The 25,462-nt window shown below is 38.5% G+C and overlaps 1 protein-coding gene across 7 annotated transcripts in view; it reads left to right on the top strand.

Annotated features, from left to right (window-relative positions):
• LOC120804723 (protein crumbs homolog 1-like) overlaps window positions 1-25,462 on the top strand; it is a 47,640-nt gene that overhangs the window by 3,919 nt on the left and 18,259 nt on the right. For 6 of the 7 annotated variants that reach the window (XR_005709472.1, XM_040154276.1, XM_040154277.1 and 3 more), the window contains 6 exons: window positions 9,897-10,185; window positions 17,899-18,594; window positions 20,181-20,376; window positions 22,933-23,072; window positions 24,602-24,787; window positions 24,894-25,007. Coding sequence is in view for 6 of the 7 variants with exons in the window: in XM_040154276.1 (XP_040010210.1) it covers window positions 10,116-10,185; window positions 17,899-18,594; window positions 20,181-20,376; window positions 22,933-23,072; window positions 24,602-24,787; window positions 24,894-25,007 (1,402 nt within the window). In the remaining variant the exon portion in view is untranslated. The remainder of the gene's footprint in view (window positions 1-9,896; window positions 10,186-17,898; window positions 18,595-20,180; window positions 20,377-22,932; window positions 23,073-24,601; window positions 24,788-24,893; window positions 25,008-25,462) is intronic. The other variant, XM_040154279.1, reaches the window with a different exon arrangement.

A 25,462-nucleotide genomic window follows, 5' to 3' on the forward strand; every position in this document is an offset into this window, starting at 1 on the left:
AAATGGTTGATGACAAACAATAAATAAATTGTCATTCCACAAGTGTATATCCAACTCTGTCCCCTAGAAATTACATTTCTATACAACTAAACAAATGTGTTGTAGGAAATGTTATCTGTAACTGAATTATGTTCAGATGCAAGGTGTTTTTTGAATGAAGTACTACATTTATTAGCAACGGACTCGGATGGCAGTCAGCCAAAGCGCATGACTGTCACACCAGAGGCCATGGCCCGCATCCAGACCCCCACCCACGGCCAGGCCGAGGGAACAAAAGTACCCTAGGAAAAGATCATAGGTTTTTTGACTGGACCGCAACAGCAGGGCCAGCCCTCTAAACACAAATGTCCAAGACTGACTGACTAACTGACTGAAAATTACACCATCGGTCATCTGAATGCCACGTGACCAAGTGCTGAAGTTACACCACAGGTTGCTGCTCTTTCAAAATGAAAATGCGCAAACAGTTTCTATTGTTTCCTCAACTGCGTCATCAGGGTGGTGTTTACAAGCAGTGTTGCCAATTTAGCTCCTTTTTCACTACTTTATCGACTTTTCACACTCTTTTAGTGACTTTTCTTCACAAAAGCACCTAGCGACAAATCAAGAGACTTTTTGGACAAACCTTAGCTACTTTCCGTAAATATAGCACATAACATAAAAATAACCTTAAAAAAATGTATTAATGCTATAGTCACTACAGGTGGATATATGTCAGTTAATGACATTCATTATGTTCAAAGAAAACAATCTGGTGAATATCTGCAAAAGGTATTTGCTGTTGGAGTTAATTGTATAGAGAGATCATTTCTGCGAGACGGGATATATTCAACTGTCCGACCGTTGTCTCAGGATCGCATTATGTAAACAAACTGACATGTCCTCAAAATTTTTACAAGGCAAAGCACTGCTAATGACCAGTGCTAAAGCTGGAGCTGATTGGTAACAATCAGGCAAAGCAAACGACTATTCAGGTCCACGAACCCTCAGGAGCTCTAAAGACTCTAGGCTCACTGTGTGGCAATTAGTATGTGGTAATTGGATTAATGGCATATTTGTTTGGGGCAGGTCCTGTATTTTTATCTAATCTTGGGGCTATGTCTTGTAAAGGGGACCCTGAGTCAAATTATAGTTATAACACTTTCATTATTTCAGTTAAAAAAATCCCAAATTGTTCTCACAGGGATATTATTGCTCCTCATGCCAAGTAATCAGGCCTTTATGTTGAAAATCAGCTGAGTGCTAATTTTAGTTAAGTTTTACAAACTAGAGAACATTGCAGAGAACAGAAATACATGTCTGGCTTGTCCTGACTCCCCTGCTGTGAATTCCTAGTAGTAATGTCAGAGCTAAGCTGAAAGGCAGACACAATCTTAAAAGCTGTATGGAATGCTGTGCTTTACTATTATATTTACTTTCCAAATATTACTAGAGGAAGTCTTCTTTGATCCCTCCTAGCTTTGTTCAAATCCCTTTCATTACTTGAGCATTTGAGCGGGCATACTTCAGACCAGGTTTGAGTGATAAAGGGTTAATGGGAGATGTTTTGTACAGTCATGGAGCCCACTGGGGGTCCACTACTGGGAGCCGCTGTCTCTCTAGCTTATTAGCCCCTCATCAAGATTACTGCAGACTGGAGGACAGTGGAAAGGACAACAGATCGAGCGCTGACAATCTCTTTATACCATACATAGAAAATATCATTAGAGAGGAGGTCAGCAGTTTTTCTGAACTGCAGACATTTCCATGTTGAGCTTGGAGATTTAGCCATACATCCGCTTAGTTTATTGGAAATAAAGTATATTGTTCAGTATGTTGTAGACTCCAGGTGAGCATGACATCTTAATAAGAGCCAGAAGAGAACAAAGACCCTCACACAGACAGGTAGTGAGAAATGCCCCAGTTAACATGTAAAACACTTAATTGTGATAATCGGAGACAACTGCAGCAATTAGTGAAGTCACAACAGAGATTTGTTTTTGGTGAGCTACTGTTGGACAACAACATTTTTCCCTCAGTGAGAAACCTTAGGGATTTGGTCCTGTATCTAGTGCCACTGCTCTTTAAGATACTTGAACAGACCAGAATCCTCTTACTGGGACTCCCACTTTCAACGCTAATTCTCCCGAGGAGGAGGTGAAGTCACAGCTTGGAATTGCCTAGTACATTTGACAGGAAAACAGGTGGGGGGGGGGGGGGGGTCCAAATGACACTGGCAAACCTCTGAGTTTTTCCTGTAGTGCCACACTTCAAAATTCCCCTTGATCAAAACTTTTATCCATGACAAGTTATCCAGAATCCTACTGGCCACAATTCCATTTAATTTGCAGTAGTCTTTCATGGTCCAAAGAGGATGAATTCTCAAGTCTCTAGGTTAAAGTTACATCTTGAACATAAAAAATATCAAACTTAATATAAAAAAAACATAGAGATCAACAAAATTTACTGAGGGCATTCATGGTTACATTCAATTTTTTAAATTTTAGAGACTCTGAGCTTTCGCCTACTGCCACAGGACAAAATATGAAGTCTGTAAATAAAATACTATGTCAGTTGTCAGTTAGGTTGCTAGAAGTGATGAAAACAGAGGCATATATGTCTTCAATATGTTTTGTTTATTTCTTGCAATTCGTTTAAAAATCACATGATTTATAAAACTGTTTTGGGATTCAACATGACAGCAAATATCATAATTCCCATCAATAAGTGAGGGCTACAGAGTTACAGCTGCTTATGTTATTCCTCATTTAAATGAAAGCATTGTGGTTGATACAAATCTGTTTTAGTGAAATAGACCAAATTAAATCATTTACATATGTTATTTATCAAGTTTATTAGACTTCATTTTGATGATACTGTATATATTGGGATTAACATGAGCCTTGTACGTATATTGTTCATGTAAAAGTTTTGATCTAAACGATGAAAGGGAAGACTCATTTTTGTCAGGAAGCCACATATTTTTGTTTGTGGGCCAGATTTGGCCCACAGATAGCTATTTCCCATATTTGCCATATGTCATGGTGAAATAGGCAGATGAAATATGCTAGACACATTCACGCTCCCAGGTACTCTTGCAATTTAGTACGGAAATGCCTTAAAGTTGGGGTACTAGCCTGAGACATATTATAAAAAAACAATGGTCAACATTGAAACAGCAGAGATTATGACTATTTGTCCTTTGTATGGATCAAGTTATAAAAATGCTGGACAATACATTTCCCATGATGCAATACAACAGGATCTTTTTGTTAGTACTCCCTGCTTGGTAAATGCCCTTGTCTTTCAACTCCACCTCCTTAGTTTGTAACAAAGGCTATTTCGTAATCATTTCGAGGCTCCAAGACCAAGCCAAAATAACCTTGATGACATCACTAGGGTTATTAGTGACCCTTTAATTTGCCACCTTGAGATGAACAAATAAATTTCCACCTCCAGAGTCTGGTATTAGACCTTTAGAGTTTTAGTCTTGGTATGGTCATCCTTAGTGCTATTTGCTGTTTTTGCATTTTAAGTTTTCGGCTGGAGTGGCCACGATCCAGTGCTACATCCCATAATATCCGTGAGTGAGTGTGTGACAGAGTTGAATGCATGATGAAGTTACACCATTGGTCAGCTGGCCAAGTGTTGGAGTTTCCCCACTGGCTGTTGCTCTTTAAAAATGAATTGGCGCAAACGGTTTTTATTACATCATCAGGGGGTGTTTACAGGCAGTGTTGCAGACTTTACGCCTTTGTTGCTAGACAGTTTTTCAAAAAAGCACCTAGCGACAAATCTAAACACTTTTTGGACAAACCTTAGCTGCTTTCTGTAGAAGAGAGTCAATAGTATTGCCCCCAGCAAACAGATGAAGGCCTGAAACCAGCTGGCACTAGGCAGGATGCAAATACTACACAATGACATCATGAATATACTAATTAGCATATTGCATCATCCTGCAACATTTAGCGACTTTGAGCAGGCTTTAGCTACTTTCCTTTGAAAGTATCTGTCCACAGTGTCCCACAGTTTTCAACTATGTCCTCAATTTTGCACATTTAACCTTACACAGTGCAGCCATGTACTAGGTTTGACCAGGTGTTATTCTGTTTTTGTCTGCTTTGTGTTAAATGGAGTTTGAATGCCTCCTCATCTGAACTCTGGCAGCATTCTTTGTTGCCAGAGTTTTAAAAAAGGGGGAGTAGGGGGGGGGGTTAAGGGTCACAAGGCAATTGGAGCCCTTTTCAGATGCCATTGTTGTGGAGGGTTAGACAGGAATGGATGTTAAGATGTGGATGGGAGGGAATGTGTGCTGGGGAGAGACACAGAGCGATAGAGTTAGGGTGAGATGGAGTACCCACAGCAAATCTCCTGTCTGGAACTTTATAAGGAGACCCATATATTATAAACAGCCCTGTCCCTCCTCTCTCAAGAGTAGGTGGGACATGTTATCTGGGATTTTTCCTGACGAAAACAGAAAACGGGGAGGTCATCACATTGTTACTCACTTGCTCCAAACAACACTGTTTACCACTTGAAACATATAGGACACTGATTGTTTTTAATTCCAGGTGCTTTCATTTTGTATATGTCTGACATTGCATAAAACTCCATAAATTTGTCAGAATTTGTTATACTTACTTTAGCATACTGTTGTGGTCAGAGTGCTAATAAATCACCTCAGTGGGCAGTGATTGAATGTTATAAACCTCACTTACTATTCAATAGGAGAATAAGTACTGGCTGCCCATTAGCAGTCAGCTGCTGCTTTTCACACGGCTTGTAAAGTACCACCAACAGTGTTTCTACTTTAACTGCTTTGTACCATTGGAAACTTGAACAGAGGTACACAACAGCAAGTGCATTGTACATCTGAGAGATTACAAGTAGTTTAACAGTATTTGAACTTTTTCTTTTATTATAATTCAAAACACACACATGGTCTGTTCTTTACTCTGACTTAATTATGATCAAACAAGTTTTTACATTTCTTACAAAAACCACAAATTTGTGCACTATGCCCCATGGAAGTTTATTTTACTCAGTTTAAGGTTGAAGTTTTGCTCAGGGTCAGTTCACAAATTCCAAAAAATAAATGAAAAGGTTTTCAGCATTTTCAAAGTTGAGGTAGACATTATTCTATAGCTTGTTTATTTAAACATATACCAAGACAAGACCAAAACTAACAATATTCAGTAATTTCCTCTAACAAATGAGCACTGTAGTTTTTAGCAAACATTACTAAAACAAGAGGAAATAATGCATTTGTGGGGAACTATTTTCATATTTTATAGTGAATATTTCCAGCAGCAGGATGGTGTTTGTGGGACTAAGTCAAAATAAACTACAGTGTGTCTGTTCATGGTGATGAAGGAACATGTCATCCAATGCAATGGTGCGGCTCACTGATGCTGATTTTTCTGGACAACAATGGAGCCCTACGGCAAAATAGGAATTAGATACATATCAGACTTAACATACGCACACAATACTTGTTAGTAGGGCCAACTCACCTTAACCTTTAAGTGCTGTTGGATCTGGCACTCCTATCATTATGCTCTATGTCATTTGCCAGCCCTTTCCAAAATATATATGACAGTTACAAACTGATTTGTAAACTGAGTGTTTTTGATCTGTCTCCACTGTATTTAAAGTTTGGTTAGGTTCTGTCACAAAAAATATTTGGTTAATTTTTGGGAAAGATTGTGTCCAATGTTAAAATAAAACAGTGTTGACTGTTAGGAGATGGGATGGGATTCCAACAGTAGTCTATAAGTCACACACCCTGTTGACCCAAGCTTCCACCCTGACCTCCTTTTTTATTTTATTATGTTGGTTTCATACTCCCCCTGTGGGTTAAAGAATCTTGCTAAAGTAGATTGCTTTTGAAATCCCTGGAAAAAAATGTCCAAAAACAATGTAACCACTTTCCCGATGGAAAGTGATGATTTAAGGAACATATTGGTAAATTATACCCTAAGTAAATTAGCCATGAAATACACTTTACATTCAAAGCCTGAACCGAGTTGTACATAAGATAAATTTACAAGACTTTTCAAGAGTGCACCCCCATTCGTTGTCCATTAGAAGCAAGTCACTGTGTGTGTATACAGCAGAATGGAAGACGTGATGATTCGACACAGTTCAAAGTTTAATATCATGCAAATGACATCAAAGATTGTGATTAGTTACTTTTCAACCAAACAACAGAAAATATTCTAAGCGGAAAAAGGAAAAACTTAAAATCAGTGTTTCCCTTAACATGCAGAATGCAACAGTTAACATTCCTGTTCTTCAACACAGTTTTAGGTGTTTGTGATTTTGTTGATCTGTGAACTAAATCTTCCTGTTGCACTCATTGTAAGTCTCTCTGTAATATCATTCAGTCCAGGTGTAAAGGAGGGTTGAGTGTTTGCCTCCTGTTAATAGGTGTAATTTTACAGGCATCACGTTTAATTGCTTGTGACTGTATCGTGTATTGTAAGTAGGTTTGTTTACCCACAGTTCACTGCCCCGCATGGTACCATGCGTAAACTGCAAATACTGACACAGAGGGACAGATTATCTTGTGGTCTGTTAATCTGGACAGTATTTGTTTACTGATGACAACCCCCATTCATGTTTTGTCTGTGCCCTGGGTGAAACTGGATTGAAGGAATACACCAAAGTTTGCATGGTTGGGGGGACTGGAGCTGATCACAGCTGACACTGGGTAGAGTATAACCTGGACTGATCGCCAGTCAATCACAGGGTTGACATGTAGAGACAGACAACCATTCACACCTAAGGGCAGTTTAGAATAACCAAATAATGCATGTTTTTGGACTGTGGGAGCAAACTGTGTTGAATTTGCATGTTCTCCAGGCAAACTAAGCACAAAGAGGCCCCAGTTGGCCGGCAGGTTCACCCAGAACTCTCTTGCTGTGAGGTGACAGTGCTAACCACCACACCATCGTGCCGCCCATTACTCATGCTAATAACTTGTTTTAAAAAATGTTAACTGACATCAAAAAGACGGTGCTGTGTTGTCTGTGTGTGGTTCCCCACAATAAATCACCTCTGCCCTCACAGAGAGCTTGGCTAGTTTTCACCTCCATAAACTGCACACTAATGTTAGTCTGTAGGGCCAGGACTAAGGCAAGGAAGATATTTGGGAGTGTAGAGTTAGGACAACAACAGGAAACCTAGTTTTCTCTTGACTGATAATCAGACCAACTGCCATTTTGTTATTCATTCAGTCTGACATTGTGGTCATAGAGGTTATTTTGCTTTGTTTTCGCATAATCAGTTGCTAATAGTAACTGGTGGTGAACTTAATATGTTTTCATAGATTTTATATTGTAGAAATGTCCCGCTTAACTGATGATATTTCTGTTAGTCAACAAAAAACAACTTTTTAGGTCATTTTTCTCTTGCAACATTTTATGAATGTAGCTAGGTATCTACGTAGCTATATAGGGTGATGACCGCATTCTTAATACCCTTAACTTTGTGGCCATGACAACAGACCTTTTTGAATTGCTGAACTGAAATCTGGGAGGCTCTCAAGCTTTTAGTAGTCTTGATAGGTTGCCTTGTTGTGCTGTAAAAAGAAACTATCTTACCACAGACTTTTCCCTAAGATTGTTTAATGTGTGGATCTTTTGCTCAGCTCCTTTCAGAATATTTGACCAGAAAAACATCAGATAATGAAGAGGACATGTAATCCTATTGTAGTAGAAAGACAAAAATCTTAAATTTGAAATATCAGTTCCTACTGAAATATATCCACTGTAAAATAAAAATCGAGGAAGTAACACTGTCTTATCCACAGCCAGTGCTGGCATTAGCATGCTAGCAAGAGTGCTACATTGGCTACACTTTTCTGTCATGTGACCCTCACTTTTCAAATCGAAGTGGTCCCTTGAGAGACTTAATAACCACAGACGTGGTTATTAAGATGTCTGATCCAGGCTACCCGTTCCCTCAGTTTACTATATGTGGTCTCATATACGACTGATGTGGGAGTTACAAATCTAAGATTTAAACTGCGGTGTTTATTAAACAAATGTGTACCTCTGTATTCCCAGAGAGACAGACAGACAGACAGTCAGCAACCTTGCGTCAGTCCTTTTTGTGTGGCCGACTTGGCTGAGACTCCCTGTCAGCCTGCTGTCTATTTCTCTATTGTGTGGCAGCTTTAATGAAAGCAGCAGCCAGTCACTGAGGAATGTGAAGCTGTGGAGCTGCTGTGAATCACCACTTTAACATCTCCCCTCCCTCCTTCCCGCCAAGTGTTTAGTTAAACTTTTTTTGTTGTTGTGATCACAGCAGGTTGGAGTTAAGCCTTACGCTGGGCTCAGGACATGGGGTTGGGGTTGGACTGGGGTTTGGGGATGGGGGTGGGGTATTCGGAGTATGGGTGAGTCAGGCATTAGTCTAGCTGCGACAGAGGCCTCCGCCAACCTGATAGGGCTGGAAAATCTCTGTCCACCTCTGCTCCCAAAGGTGGGGGTGGAGGCTGAGGGCACTGGGGAGCAATAATCCATTGATCCAAGACCTACACTCATACTAATCCTAGACTGGACTCTAGGATTTGGCTCATAACTCACTTGTCAGTGGGTGACACTTCTGACTTTATATTTTAAACTGAAAGGGAACATTCTTCACATAAATGTAATTATATATTTTAGTTTATGACCAAGGTGATAACTGTGTTTTCGGAGCATTGACAACATTCTGATATCTTAACAAAACATCAGACTTTATCAGGGAGCGAACATAAATGTCATGGACTTATTTCCATTGCTGTTCCAATATCAAATTAAATTGTTATTTAGAGTGTATGATTTGGGTAATCACATGTAATTAAAATATATCTAAGACTGTCTTTTGTTCAAGCATGTTGCCTAAAATTTATATTTATTGTCATCTATATGAATCTAGATATGCACTACAAATGCATAGTGTATATGCACTGAAGTATAGGGAAGTAACAAATTAGAAAAAATAGCATTCCTACTATGGCACACCTGGTTAAGAATATACAGAACAGTAAAATTCTCAAATGTGCTCTCCATAAAACAAAACAAAACAAAACAAAAAAATAACAAACAAACAAAAACCAAAAAAAAACCAAAAAAAAAAACAAGGATGAAATCATAGAAAGGATGTTGTTTTCCTGACCCCCATGGGAAAGAAGTCTAAATTCAGCTCTGGTTTATTTAATTTAATTATGATTTAATTATTTTATTTATTCAATTTCTAATTTGGTGACCTATATCTAATAATTTATTACATTCATGAAATGTTATATCACGTTTTGTATGTATAAATTAATGTTTGTAGGTATGGATGTTTTTTCTGGCTTAGATTTGTCGTACTTCTTTGTTTCAGCAAATTTACATATAGCCATTGTTGTTGAAAATGTCTAGAGCTGAATTAGTCAATTAACCAAAAACAAATCAGCCACAATTTTTTGATTTTGAAAAAGAGAGCCTTAAGGTTACGGTTTGCGGAAAATTGCAATTTAATGACATCAACTTGAGTTTTAAGATCTTGTGATGGGCATTTTTCACTATTTGTAATATAAAGTAATATGATATTCGAAAGACTGTTAAAATAATCAACAATTTAACTTATTTATTTAATTTACCTATTTAAAATAATCATTAGTTGCAGCCCTAAAAATGTCCATGTATAAGATGTTGAATCCTAGCATCGCTGTGATTAATTGAAGTCACCCTGGATTAAAGTGCTTTGTGTGCATTGAGAATTTCCTAAATTCCTAACATATAAATGTAAAAACATGTAAATATAGAAATAATGGCCATGAACAGTGAGAATTAATCAGTGGTTGAATGAGTCGAATCCAGTTATCCATCCCATGTTTTCCTTCCCTCACTCTCTGCTGGGGTGATTACTCTGGTTTATTCCAGCCCAGCTTGGTCCCCAGAGAGAATCACTCACACTCCAGGACATACAATCACACACACTCATACACAGAGTCCTAGCGGACTGGCATGGAGGTGCTGCCGCTTACTCTCAGCAGCTAACTTGGAGCACCCTGGATGGAGTGCTGCATTGCACTTGATGGAGAACCTTTGACTGAAAGCATCGTTCTGCACTAACTGGAAACCTCAGCAGACTGCTTTACCATGGAGTTTGGAAGAGTTTGGTCCAGATATCAGAGGACAGTGCTGATCACCATGATGATGTTCAAACTGGGTAAGTCAACAACTTCAGTTGAGCAGTCTACTGCTACTGTTGAGATGTAGACAGCTTACCTCAATGTAAACATTTATACATCAGAGTAGGAACTTTTAGAAAATTTTAAGGGGGAAAACCAATTTCAAACACAATTGTGGCTGTTGATTTTACAAGCAAAGGTTGTTGGTGAAATGTATGTGTGCAACCCTGCACCTTATTTATGTGTACACCGTGTATTTATATGTGCATTAAGAACTATTACAGATCCACACTGTAGAAGTAAATGATACATTAACTTCTCCATACTACAGAAGGAAATTATAGTTTAGTAACCATACTTTTAGAATAATTTACTAATAATTTCCAAGAAGTTTCTGTAAAGAACTATTCATTTGGTGCTGAATATAACAAAAATGTATACCATGTTCAGTTGGCAGAAGTCCAGTTAATATACTCCAGTTAATTGCTAGGGTAACCAAGAGGGCCTTTGAGTCAGTGCACAGTAGGTTAGAAATTTTTCTACAAGCAACCATACAGATACACTTATGGAGAATAATACACAATTAATAATAAAGAAAGTACCTAATCATAAATGAACAATAAAAAAATTATTTTCCCTATAATTAGTGCCAAATTACAAAGTTCTTCCCATGAAACATCTTAGGAAATTATGGACCCATAAGAAAAGCACAAAGGTTACTATCAATTGCAAAGCATGAAATCCATCTTTAACAGTAGCTTCAGCAGCATTATTTATTTGTACACTATATTGTAATTATGACAGTGTCAGTAACTTGGAACCAAGTGATGGGATTTATAGTGAATCCTAATGATTTCTAGGTTTAGGAGTAGGTAGCTCATTTCTCTAGGTGTACAGCACATTTCTAAATTTGTTTTAAGTGTTTACAACTCCGTGGCTCATACTATAACAGATAAGGAACTAATTTAGCAGGATCTAAGTAGCTAGTTTCGTCATGACTCCCTCATGTGTGATGAATCTACAACCGGTGCAGTACCAGTCTTGGGGTGTGTCTGAGGTGGGGGTGCTGGTCAACCCCAGCACCTTATGAAACTCTGTTGACCCATTTTTCCCGCAACCTTTATTTATGTAAAGCGTCTGAAGCTCATTTAAAATGTGGCGGGCCGGCAGCAGGGATTGGCTGTGAGTGGCATTGTTAAAGATCACCATGGTAACGTGCTGAGCGTCCGGTTGCACTGCTGCACAGCTTTTTGTCTCATCTTTGAAAGGAGGGAGTGATGCGTATTAAGGAGCGTGGCAAGAGACCTGGCATTCTGAGTTCTTAAGGGTTTAAAGAAAAAGACAGCAGCTGAAAACACAAACAGGAAGTAGAGTAAATGTAATGATGAAAATGATAATGGAAGAGATTCTAAGATGGAGGGTTTGCATAGTTACACTGGGGAACTGAGTGGAAAAGGGCCCACAAATACAGGGTTTTTAGCTTTAATGAAATCAAGCCTGAGCAACAGCAGTTTTACGACCAGAAGAACCATCCTCCCTCTCCATTATGGGCCTCTTAAGTGCTGCCATCTCCAGATGATACACAGAGGAGACAAGTGCAAGGAGACAAGACTTTCGGTGTAAAATTGTGACTAATTCAAGAAGAATTTGTTCTAGTAGGTGTTAGAAACCAGTCACCCAGCTGAAAAATATGGGGTTGAAACGATCTACAGTGAGTTACTCTCCCCGCGTTGTATGGACCAGCCAACTGATAAGTCTTCAGATATGATTCATTACTCTTAATATCAGAAAGGAAGACAGTGATTTTGAGTTCACAGTAACTGTAATGGCTAGTCTAACAATTCTAATATGTCAAATAAAAGATAAAAAAAAAAAGTCTCGCTGATGAAAGTGGCTTTACATATTTTTGCCCCCAAACTAGACACACAGATTTTATTAGAAGTGAAGCAGCCGTGGCAACAACTGTGTCTTAGACTCAGTGTGTAACTGTGACTGATTCAGGGAGGATTTTTGCATTTTTTTGTATAAAGCAAAGCAGCCAACTGCTGTGGAGCCTTTGGAGCACAAAGCTGAAACCGGGCAGAGCTGCCAGTCTCTTGTGGTGAATCAATAAAATTCCTCTGAGCTCAACTTGTCTATTAGCCAGGGGCTTCCCTTTCTCTGTGAGTCACAGCGTTGTTGCTTCCTCTGCCCTGCAGCGTGACTCTCTGCTGACTTTGTGTTGCTGCTGACTCGAAGGGGGACACTTTCTATCTCTTTCCCCACCTGCCTTTTGCACCTGCAAAGAGTGAAACAGAATCCAATCTTCTAAAATACAACCCTAAAAAAAAGTCAGAGTCATCTTAGTAGAGTCATCCTATCTGCTTTACAAGTGCAACACACTCTTACAGCCATTAACTTCTTGCATGTTGCACATATCGTACAAAAAACATATGCATTATTATAGTACTCCTTACTTTAAAGGCTCACAAATTACACCAAAAAGGTTTTCAGATACTTAAGAGATAGGGTTGGAGTTATTCTATATTTTCCTTATTGTCAACTAATGTAATTACAAGACAAACATGTGTTAGTTAATCTCCCATTGATTTCTAATGTAGATGTAAAAAGATCACAAATATATATTTTCATTTTTCAGTAATTTTCCATCTAACAACTGGGCATTTTTTTATATAACGTTACTCAAACATAAGGAAATAGTGCATTTATTGGGGACTATTTTCAGCAGCAGATTCATACACATTTGTTACACTAGTGACAAGTTGGGGCAGCAAGACAGTGTATGTGGGAATGAGTCAAAATAAACTAGAGTGAGTGTGTTCATGATATATCTATCTATCTATCTATCTATCTATCTATCTATCTATACATGTATAATATTATATATATTTGTATTTCTACTCTGTGGATTAGTGTTTGGAAAAGGTGTGTTGCCAGTAAAATGTCAGTTAATGAAGTAAGATCTACGCTGCACTGTATATCCTGTTAATGCTGTATATGCTTCTGCTTCCGTGTTAAGTTATTATACTTGTTGGCTGCCAAAAGTAAAAAACTAAGAACTTCTCCACTCTGGCCACAATTTCCATACAGATAAGATTGAAGTGATCCCATTCATATTTGTAAAAACTGTGTGTCCTACATACACTCACTGTAAACCATTCTAATATTAGGTAGGGCCTCGATTTGCTCTCAGAACAGTTTCAGTTCTTTGTGGCATGGATTCCAAAAGTTGTTGGAAACATTCCTTTAAGATTTTGCTCCATGTTGACATAATTGCATCACATCATTTCTGCAGATTTGTCAGCTGCACATTCAGGCTGCCAATCTCCCGTTCTACCACATCCCAAAGGTGTTCTATTGGGTACAGATCTGGTGGCAGCGGAGGCCACTGATGTACACTGAACTCATTGTCATGTTCATGAAAGCATTTTGATATGACTTTTGCTTTGTTACATGGAGCATTATCATCCTGGAACTAGCCATTAGAAGATGGTAAATTGTGGCCACAAAGGTTCACTGGATGTTTTTTGTTTTTGGCATCATTCTGTGTAAACTCTAGAGACTGTTGTGCATGAAAATTCCAGGAGATCAGCAGTTTCAGAAATACTAAAACTAGCCCATGTGGCACCAACAATCATGGCACAGTCGGAGTCACTGATATCACATTTTTTCCCCATTGAGATGTTGGGTGTGAACATTTACCGAAAATCCTGTCCTGTATCTGCAGGATTTTGTGCATTGCATGGCTGCCACATGATTGGCTGATTGGATAACTGCATGAATAAGCAGGTGTGCAGGTGATCCTAATAAAGTGTTCACTCAGTGTAAATGAACAGCTTTCATTAGGAAGACTGGTGTTCCTGCTTCACATCTTTATTGTTTATTAATTGGTCTTAAGAATAATTTTAGGGTTTAGTTTTTGGAAATCCTGCAGATACACATTCAGTGAAAATCAGTCTTCTCATCAGAGGGAGCAGTAATATGTCTAATTAAACTAAACCCCCCCTGAAGAGACATGCTGAGGTCTCTGGATGGGGCTGGTGGTTTGATCAGTCAGCAGCTCTGCTCAGTGTTATTGTTGGCTTGAGATGCTGGTTCCAGTCAGTGCCAGGGATCAACCCTGTCCGACAATAACCATGATCTATGAAGTGCTCTGAGATAGGGGGCGGGTAGTGTGTAGGAGGAGCGGTTATCGGCTCCCTGGAATGTGTGAGGGGTTGATTGGGTTTGGATGGATGGGTAATGAGAGAGGAGACCCTCGCTGTCCCTGTCAGCCCACAGGATTCATGAGATTTAAGGTAGTGGAGATTAAAGTGCATGATTCTGACTGAGTTCTGACCGGGGAGGATCTAGGTTCTATTTGAGGGAAGCGAAAGAGAAGAACAATTAGAAAAAAATAAACGAAAAAGTAAAAATGATGTCAGTACAAGTGAGAGCCAAAAGAGGGAGGTAGAAGAGAGAGAGATGTCTAAAGATGATGCAAGACAGAGGCAATGACACCTCTGAAAAAGACATCACAGCTTGGGTTGAGATAAGGAAGAGGAAACATACTAAACATACCACCTTTACCATCAAATTAAAACATTCTGTAGCATTTGGCTTAGCTGGGAAACATAGCAAATAAATTATTTACTGTACTTACATCCTTTACAGGAAAAAGTCTTCTTATCTTTATAGAAACTTAATGGTTCTTAGAAAAAAACCATCCATTAAAATGAGTCTTGTCTGTCTAAGTTGGTCAATATAACATCTAGTCCAGTATGCCTTTGGAATACTCATAGACTTTTTGAGTGTTTGATTATAATCAATTAATAAAGAGAAATTAAACAGATATAGATCATATAAATTGAAAACCTAAATTTGCATTTAAATGAGCTGCTAAATGTTCCTGCACAGCAAAAACAGAGTCAAAGGCAAACAGATGGCCAATTGCTGCTAATGTTGCTGCACCTCATTTTGTTGGCTGGTCAGTTGGTTGCGCCACCATTTTAGTTCAGACTAAAACATCTGTTGGATTGGATAGTCAACTTTGTCCTGAAGTTCTGTGTGTGTACTACCTTTTTACCTTTGGGCATTCAGTGCTGGAATATGTTGGATGGATTTCCCTATTCATGTCCTATCAAGAAGGAATTGTAATAACGTTGAAGAGCCACTGACCTAGATCTAGTGCCATCATCAGGTCAATATTTCAATTTGTCCAATACTTTTGTGTATGAGAAAATACTTGAAAAACTAATGACATTCTCATCAGCTTCAACTGTAATTTGTGTTTACTGCTGATTAGCAAATGATAGCATTGAGCACTGAAAAGCATGAGACAATATTTCCAGTCATGATAAATTCATTGACCCAGGTCCGGTTGTACTTACACTACACCCTCTTTCTAACAGTGTAAACACCAGCTTAGGTTATAAACACTGTATTGGTGCTTGTTATCAGCATTCCAGTTAAAACAGAGGATCACAAACAACACACTTCTAAGGATTTATCAGATATGGAAAGCATGGTGGTGGTGGGAAGAGAAGTGAGAGACTGATGTGAAGAGGAAGGCTCAGCAATAGAGCAGATAAAGGGAGTGACAGCAGATGCATGTGAAAGGAACTGGGAGTGTTAAAGTGGATGCAGTGGGAAATGAGGAATGTAGGTGTTGCAGGGAAAATATAAACACATTGTTACTGGGATGTTGTCAATGATGACTTGCCAGCAGACGAGAGGATCGTCTGCCATTTTGTTGGAGGATTTTATCCAAATCACCCTACTTTACTATGACACCATACAGCTGAGTGTGGGTGTTTGTGGTGAAAATCAAGCACCTTGGTAGGAGACACAGAAGAAAAAGGAGTAAGAATTGGTCTTGTTGTCATGTGATTCCTCCACTTTAGGGGTTGATAGAAAAGAATTTTAAAGTCAGGCTGTGTAACATTTTAAAGAAAAAAATAGCACATCTTCCTTTAACAAGCAGAATTTAGAAGCTATAACACACACCCTTGCTCAAGTCAATACACTCAGGACTTTTGGTGCTGCAGCCTTACTTGGTCTGGTGTGACCATTAGCTTATGGTGGCTAACATTAAAGCTACAGTACGTTCATTATCTCAAATATTTTTTAGTTTAAATATGCTCCCAAAACACGCTTAATGTGGAGAGGTGCTGTCAAAGGCTCCTGTGACAAAGACTCATTGAATAGCCTGGGAGCAGTGCAGAGTTATTCCCTTCTACTGTAAAGTTCCTGAGCGAGCCCCTCCCTTCTAACAAGTCAGAGAAGGCCACAGTCAGGGGTGGGAGCTAAGGGCTGAAAATCAAGACATTAATGTGCTTCTGGCCTACTACTCCTCTTGCAACGAGGATTCGAGCTAGTATTAGCTGCTGGAAGACGTCCCTGTGGCTGACTCACAGGCAAGCAAGCTCCTGATTCCTGCATTAGCTAAGACAGCGAGCATGACAAGGTAGGTGAAGAGCTGGGTGGAGCGTGCTGGTAATCTTCCAATAGCTAGTACCACAACTTTCATGTATATAAGAAAAAATGGCCTTTACTAAAACCTGCATTAACTACGTTTTTGACCACTGGGGGCAGTGCAAGAAGGTTAAAATACAACATTGACATATCACCACAAACATTTTTTTATGGATAACCTGTTGTCAAACAGTTGCCTATACATTAATTTATTTCCTTTATTTAACCTGGTGAAACATTGAGAACAACTTCTCTTTTACAATACTGACTTGGCCAAAAAGGCATGGTAAAACATTACAAAAACATATAGACACAGGATTAAAAATGAGAATATTTATAACTCCACCAGACACAGAATGAATATTAACATTCCCCTGGAGTTGTGTTGCTGGCCACCTGAAAAATTTAAATCCAATATTCACTCTCATATTAGCTCTGTTTTTTTGTCTCCTTTAGCTGCTAAGTGCTGCACTATGTTCATCAGCTAGTAGCTAATTTAATCTGTCTGCTGTTTGGTTCTGGGAAGATACATAGTGGCTTTGTCAGAGAAGTTGTGATAGTGAACCAGACAGTAAAACTGAGAGCCATAAAACCAAAACAATGGTTTGAAAGAGTCTAAAAAGCTCCATGGAGCTGAGGGGAACTGAGAACTAACTCCCTTTAGGTTTATCATTTTGAGCGATGTCGTTCTCATTACTCAAAAATAATTCTATCCATTGGCAATATCAAAATAGCCGTAATTGCTACTTAATACCCTAGACCTGTGTTTAATGCAAAGCAACCATCAAAAATGGTCCACCTTCCTAAAACTCAACCATCATGTGACAGTTAAGGCTCAAGGTTCTGCGCATTACATAATTAAGTGTAACTTAACCAATAATTTCAGCATTAGATTTGATTATGCAATAAACAAAAGCGTGCAAAATTAAACAAGATGTTTTAAATGGGCAGTAGGATGCATATAAATACTAATAGTTTTAAGGTGAACACATTGCAAAAAAACATGCACTTGGTCATTTGTTGGTCGTGAAAACTTAATTAACCAGAAATTTATAAACCAAACTTCTGTAAGGCTATATGCTTATATATCAGAGGTACCAAAGAAACCAGCAAAGTTTTGTCACTTCCCAAGGGGCAGATAAGTGTATGCACCTATAAAAATAATTTAATATGAACAAAGAACGTGAATTTATAGGGTCTGAAATAGTGGAAATGGAGAACTATCACTCTCCATCCCAGTTTTGGATTTAGGCTTGTAAGAAAGACATTTTTAATAGCAGTTTACCCTCCCATTCCAGGTCTTCTGTGCACAGTTGCAGCAGACAAGTGTCTATCATCTCCCTGCAACAATGGTGCCACGTGTCTTGCCCACCTGGATGACTATGTGTGCCTGTGCCCCAAAGGACCAGTGTGGTACATGGGCAAAAACTGTGATGAGCTGTATGATGCCTGTATCATTTCACCTTGCACCAACTGTACTAGCTCACCTGGGGCTGTTGAGTTCACCTGCCACTGCCCGGACGGCTTCACAGGGCTCAACTGCACCCAGGATGTAGATGAATGTCACAGCAATCCCTGTATTGGTATCAAGTCCTACTGTGTCAACGAAATCAACGGATATTCCTGTCATTGTCCCACTGGATTAGGAGGGGAGGAATGCCAGGATAATGTGACCACTTGTTCAGAGGAGAAATGCCAGAATGGTGGCACCTGTGTGGACATCAATGACATTGGGCACCGGTGCCAGTGTGCTGCTGGGTACCAGGGGACGAACTGTGAGGAGAACACTGATGAATGCCAGTCTGAACCCTGTCAGAACGGAGCCATCTGTAAAGACGGGGTCAACGCCTACCAGTGTTTCTGTGTGCCTGGATTTCAAGGCTACCACTGTGATTTAGACATCAATGAGTGTGCCTCCCGACCCTGTCAAAACAATGGTACATGTCTGGATGAAGTGGATCACTACATGTGTGACTGTGCTCCAGGCTTCAAAGGTAGGACATTGTGTAGACTATATCGGGGTTATGAGTGGCTGGGTTTTTTATGTTTATGTTAATTTATCAGAGATTCTTAGCTAATAAGTTGACATTAGATATGAATACATTTGACATTTTTAGTTTCAAGTATCTTGTACTCCCAGTATTTTAATCATTTCAGGGTGAAAAGCAACTAAAAAAGCAATCAAAATACTCCAAAATTCAATAATCAAAATTTGATTGTGTAAAACCTTTATTTTGTGCATAGACCTAAATAAATGTTTATTAAGTAGGATTACGTAAGGTGGTGGAGGTCAAGCTTTTGGATTTATGAATCCTGAAAACAAGGTTAAGTCTGCTTGGGACCCCTCAAAGTTTGCCTATATTACACAAAAGAAAAAAGAAATATATATATATATTATAAAAAAATGTTCTGCCTTCTTATCCTGTAACTTCTCTTGAACCCTCAAATTATTCTTGCAACCTCTTGCAATTTACTGGGAACGTTTCGTTGCCATACACTGATATTAGTAGAATTTTAAAATGTTGATGGTGGACGTAAAAACAAAGCAAAGCAAAGCAAAGAAAAAATAAATTTAGCCCAAGGTTTAATCCATCCCTGTATGAAACTTGAATTAATATTCTTTGTGTTGTGTTTGGAGTAAGATTTGATTAATATGGTCAGAGCATTTTATGCTGACCATACTGTTATCCGGTATTTTGTGACAGCATTCAGTGACTTTAAATTTGATCATTTTCAGGAGTATGATAAAAAAATCACTGGATTTCGGAATGAAAACCTACACTTTGGGAGTATAGATTAGCACAGCCAGTGCAGATTTAGCTACTACCTAATTTCAATTTGCAGTCCCTAGAATCATCCAATATCAGTGTTTTTGTCTGGTTCTGTTGATAACGTTGGTCATGTAGTTTATAAGAACTCTGTACTTGAAGAAAACAGGGTACACACAAAATGCAGTGAGGGAAGGATCAATAGGAGCCCACAGCTTAGTTTTGCCCCAAAGCCCTCTAGAGCAAATGTTTTCAAACTGTAATGGTCTTCTCCAGCAGGGCGCAGGAGTAGGAGAGACATGAGGAACATACTATATACTGCATTAGGTGAAAGGGACAGGTATATGTCAGTGCTCTGAAGAAGTTAGTTACTGAGGTTTGGCCAATTCACCAACATGTTCAACACTTGCAGCAGCAGTGCAATAGCAGTGACACACATTTGGTGACAACATTCTGTGACTTTACATTTGATCATTTTCAGGTATATAATTAAAATCACTAGCTGTTGGAATGAAAATCCACATTTTTTGAGTGTACACTGTGTGCAGACACTACAGATAGTATATTGCTTTATTTTTACTGTTGTATAGAGAGTAGGACGAGTTGAGCTTTTATACCACTACTCATTTCCAACATGAAAAGAGATTGCATGGTTCTGTTTAAGTAGCATTAGTGTTACTGTTGTCTGTCTGCAGCTGAGCTCTGGGAAGCTACATTGTTATTGTGTTGTGTCTGTATGTGTGCTAAGATAATTAGATGTGTTGCCAATCTCATGCCTTGGCCCACTGCCATTCCTCCTCTGTTCCCATCAGGGATTAACTGCGAGGTGGAGATCAATGAGTGCGAGGAGCATCCCTGCCAGAATGGTGCCACCTGCCAAGACTACGTTGCCACATACAGGTGTGAGTGCATGGCCGGCTTCCAGGGCCAAGACTGCGAGGTCAATATTGATGAATGTGCCAGCATGCCCTGTCTGAATGAGGGAAAGTGCATAGACGGGGTCAACAGGTGGGATTACACACATGCATGTTTATACTATAAGCAATTACCTACACATACAACTTTATAATAGTTAGAATGATTTGGGTTTTTGAAAGAAAATACAACGTCATGAAAAAACAGTTACAAATACTGAGAACAATGCAAATGTACTTATAAATGGGGTCTGACAAATAGACCATAGATTTTTGCGTTTTTGAAGTAATGCATTTTGTAGATCCTCACAGTTGAGGTTGACAGATTTGTCAGCTGATGTGATGTTAATTACCCGAAACTTGACATTAGTAAGACAAAGGAGCAATAGAACTTTGCAAAATGAAAAAACGTGCAAATGCTACTTTGTACGCTAAATAAACAAACTGAAATTAAATTGTTTCCTTGCATAAATATCTGGGGGTTCATACTGATATGGAATGAACTTTTCCGAAAATGATTATGCTGTATTATTATGCTGTATTGTTTACAGTGTTTTCTATATCCATTTTTTTTTTAGAGTTATGTATCCATTTCCATATTTTATGCCCTGTACTGTATGGGCGGTAACAGGATTCATGCCAGTGACAGAAACAGGAATACCAAGTTTATTATAAAGGATAGTTCTATAGTTGGTGTGACTCCAGATTCATGACAAACGGTATTAGAGGTAAGAAACAAGGGAGTTCAGACCCTGTAAGGTTTACTGGTCAAAAAAGTGTTTTGGGTGACCAGTTAAAGAGGCCAAGTTTCTCAACAAAACTGTTGACAATGTTTTTTGGGCACAGCTGTGAAACTTATGGATGACATTTGATATTAGTTCTTTTCTGAGATGTATGTATTTGTGACATACTATTTAAAAGTATTTTCATATGTCATTTTCATATGTATTGCCTGTTTTACTGGTCATGTTTTTAGGTGCTTTAGGTACAACCAATCTGTATTTTAATGTCTGAGTATTTCTTTCTTACATAAGATGTCTTAAAATTAATAATGTGAACTTTGGTGGAATTTGATCAAATGCTCAACTATAATCAAGGTTAGACCCATAGTGTGTGGGCCTATGTGAGTTTTTGACTGATTTTAAGAGATTATCCCATGCTTAGTTTTCATATGTATAACTAATATAACAGAACTGCTGCTAATTGTTATATTCCTGTCTATAACTGTCTGCGTTTATATTTCCTTCTCACATTGAGCCTGGTAAGGCCGATGTGTGATCCAGCAGTGTCATGTCAGCTTGAGGCTGTAAGGCAGACATTAAAGTTAACCAGGGATAAGATATAATCCACTTACTGTCAGTCATTGTGATGAGTCATTAAATGGCTGGAGGTGCTGAGAATACCTGGTACAGCAGTAAAGCTAATTGGAACAGCAGGGTGTGAGGAAGATGGGGATATGAAGGCTGTATGTATTTTATGTGCTTAGGGGAAAGGCAACTGATGCAAAACAGTAGATCATAGAGTAGGTTTTGGCAGGAAGATTAAGTAGTTAGAGGCCTTCCAGATCGGCTCTTCATCAGGTGATCTCTGAGCACCAACTACACACCTGTTCATATAACTGTTTTATATGAACAGGTTTAAGTGCCTCTTCAAATGGTCAGCTACAATGATGAGCAAATCAAGGGTGCAGTTTTTGCATTTATTGCTTGAATCTACTGAAATAATGCTGTTTTTTTTGTTGTGGACTATGTGATTTGTGTTGAGGTTTTATGATTTTTTTTAAACTTTGTTAATCACAGTCTTTGCAGAGAATGCCACAACATTCTATTTATTAGAAAAATCTTTAAATATATTTATAAATTATTATATTATTTATAAATATTTAAAATGAGACCATGTAACTTTTGAGAGAAGAAAATGCACATTCCTTTTCTTACAAATGAAGAGGTGAATTCAGGAGTAATAAAAGACACCCTTGTTCAATTTAATACACTCAGGGTTTTTTTTGTTACTAATTGGTCCTGTATGACCAGTAGTTTATGGTGGCTAATGTTAGCCAGGTTTAGGTAGATACTGTTGTGTCATTGATATTATATTATGGGTCTTCTCTCCTTGTGTCACCGTTACAATATGTTTTAGCATGTAAGAGAGGAACATTTTACAACATTAAAACAAGATATAACCCAGCATATTTCACCAAGAGACATGTTTGTTTCATGCTTGTAGTCCCGTTCCAATCGCTCTTGCTCAGGTCACCTAATGATATTTTTTAATTAATTTAGAGTATCTTGAGAAATAAAGGAAAATTCAATGTCTCATTATCCTGTAATTGGAATTTATTTCCACAGCGGCCAGCAAAAGTTACGTACTGTAAGCTTGCTTTAAATCTTAGTTGACTATACGTGATTTTTCTTCATTTCCTTTTCCTCTAGAAAATGAACCACTGATTTAGAAAATCTAGATTTAAAACGTGCCTTTGTGCCATTTCCCAATCATTTTTTTGCAAACAAGTGATTTTACCAAGAACTGAAAGAATCACACAAAGAATCTAGATATACTGTATTTGTTGCCCTTATTCAACAGTTTGTTGACAAGTATAACATTATACGCAGTATAAGACAGGCTTATTTGCATCTCTGCTTTTTCCTAGCTATGAATGTGACTGTGAGGGGACAGGCTTTGTAGGCGACCACTGTGAAGAGGATATTCCTGAATGTGCTTCTGACCCCTGCAAGAATGGAGCCACCTGCTTGGAGGGAATCAACCAGTACAAGTGCCTTTGCTGGCCAGGTACAATGTGGTTCAACACTAGATCTGATATAAACCAACTGTTACACATTAGAGCAGTCACACATAAACCCACCCACCATCATAATATTATATAGCCATTACACTTGACATAACATAATCGCATTGTGAACAATTCTTTGATATTCAGTAGATTTTAACAGTCACCGTTAATCAAGGGTTCTGCTTGATCACTAAAGGGAAATCTATGTTCAAATATTTAAAGAATACAACCTCCAAGACCTTGTACACATAAAGAGTATCCTCTGGAGGCAGGAGGATTCACACACATAAGTTAAACTCCACAAAAGAGTTAATCTGAGCCTTGAGTTTAGAGGACAAGAGGGGGCTAAAGAAAAGGGCTATCTGTCATTTATGGTACAGCTAAATAAAAGCGGCAGGGGACTCTTTAAATCCTCCAGGGTTGTGATGAATTATGAAAAGTGACCCATGAGCACATTTCAACAGAGAGAGATGCAGACGTCAACAGTCTTCCTGTGATTTTTGCTGCAATAATTATGTTGTGTTATGATGTGTGCATGTCGTAAAAGTTACCTTGTGCAAATTTCAAAGGTGGATTCAAAGACTTAAAAGATAGGTTCCAAGTTCTTTTTTCAAGCACAGTATATCTTAATCCAATACTCACATATCATATGTACTGTTTACTGGAAGAGCTATTAGTCACTGTAATAATTCTTTCTCTCTGTACTAACTGTGAAACAAACATGAGCGCGTCCCATGTGTGATCTGGGGACAAAATCCAGAGTCCTTGTCAGTGTTGCCAACTATTTTCAATGGAAAGTAGCTGAAGCCTGTGAGAAAAGTTTCTAGATCATGTTCATACATTCATTTGCCTATCAATGATGTCATAAAATTAACCGACTCTAACTGGCTTTAACATTATGTATTGTTTTTCAGGCTCCCTCATTTCATCAATATGCATCTAAATCTATATGTATTTTCAAAAACGTGTTAAAGATGGCAGTGGTAAAGACTTTAGAACTGAAGTATACTGAATATAAATTATCCAGACAATTAAATAAAATGGTACTTGTATATTCTTGGAAATTATGCATTAAATGAATCCCCCAAAAGTAGCTAGCTTTGTCACTAGGTTTTTAAAAATAAATAAATAAAAAAAATAAAAAAACTTGCTAAAGGGGCATTAAAAGTCATTAAATCTATCAAGAAATTGTCAAGTTGTGGCAAAAATGCATTCTAAGTTCAACTGTAGCTAAAATGAGCTTGCTTCATTGAGACACATTTGACAAATTAAGTGGTTTTGCAGTCCGTGTATATACAATATACTCTGACTGTGTGTGTATGTGTGTGTGTGTGTGTGTGTGTGTGTGTGTGTGTGTGTGTGTGGAAGTTAAGAAGGGATCACATCCTCTATGGATAAAAGGAATGGTTACAGTGACCAATAAGTCTTTATTGGTATAATAATTATTGGTATGTGAGTTTTGTATTAAGACAGATTTGAAAAAAAGTCAAACTCTATCCTTTAAACATGTATCTGTGTGTGTGTCCAGGTTATGAGGGAGATAACTGCCAGGTGGATATAGATGAGTGTGAGCAGCATCCCTGTGAGAATGGTGGCGAGTGTTTCCAGCGATCAGATACCCTTAACTACAGGATTTTGCCTGAACTCAACACAACCAATCTCACATACGAAGGGGCAGCTGGCTTCATCTGCCACTGTCTGCCAGGGTTCACCGGTAAGCTAGTTCATAGCAGAAACCCTTTAGTTTCTTGGTATGTTGCCTCTTTAACTCACCATGAAGTGATGATGACATAGATCTGATCAGTGTCTTCCTCTTGCAGGAGACAACTGCTCAGTCAATGTGGACGAATGTGAGTCTGCTCCATGTCAGCATGGAGGAATCTGCCAGGATCTGGTCAACTCTTATCGATGTGTGTGTCCAAACGGCTTCACAGGTAAGAGAAACCTCTTATCTGCTCTCCTACTCTTATCTCTGACAAAACATCTTCACTGAGCTGCTTTTCCCCCACCAGCCACCCACAGGGTTGTGTCCTACCTGAACAACCATATAAGTTAATTTGTTCATACCCAGGAGCATCTCCTGAAATAGCAGACCGTATCAGATAGCAGATAGTAACCATGATGGCAAAGGTCCATACCGGACCTTTGCCATCATGGTTACAATAATAAACCTGTGGTTAAGACTATGGAATGGTCACAGTTTTGTTAGGTCAGAGACTTTTTAAGACAGGATACAAACCACTTAAAGCAGTTTGAATAGAAAAGTCTTTAATGCCAGAGTGGTTGTTTTTGTGTAAATCACTGCCTGGGGATGTTGTGAAGATGGCTGCTGAGTGGCAAGACTTGCCTATATGGACATTGGTTAGGTTTACATATAAAAACTCAACTA

The sequence above is a fragment of the Xiphias gladius genome, chromosome 19 (genome assembly GCF_016859285.1).
Source record: "Xiphias gladius isolate SHS-SW01 ecotype Sanya breed wild chromosome 19, ASM1685928v1, whole genome shotgun sequence".
NCBI lineage: Eukaryota > Metazoa > Chordata > Actinopteri > Istiophoriformes > Xiphiidae > Xiphias > Xiphias gladius.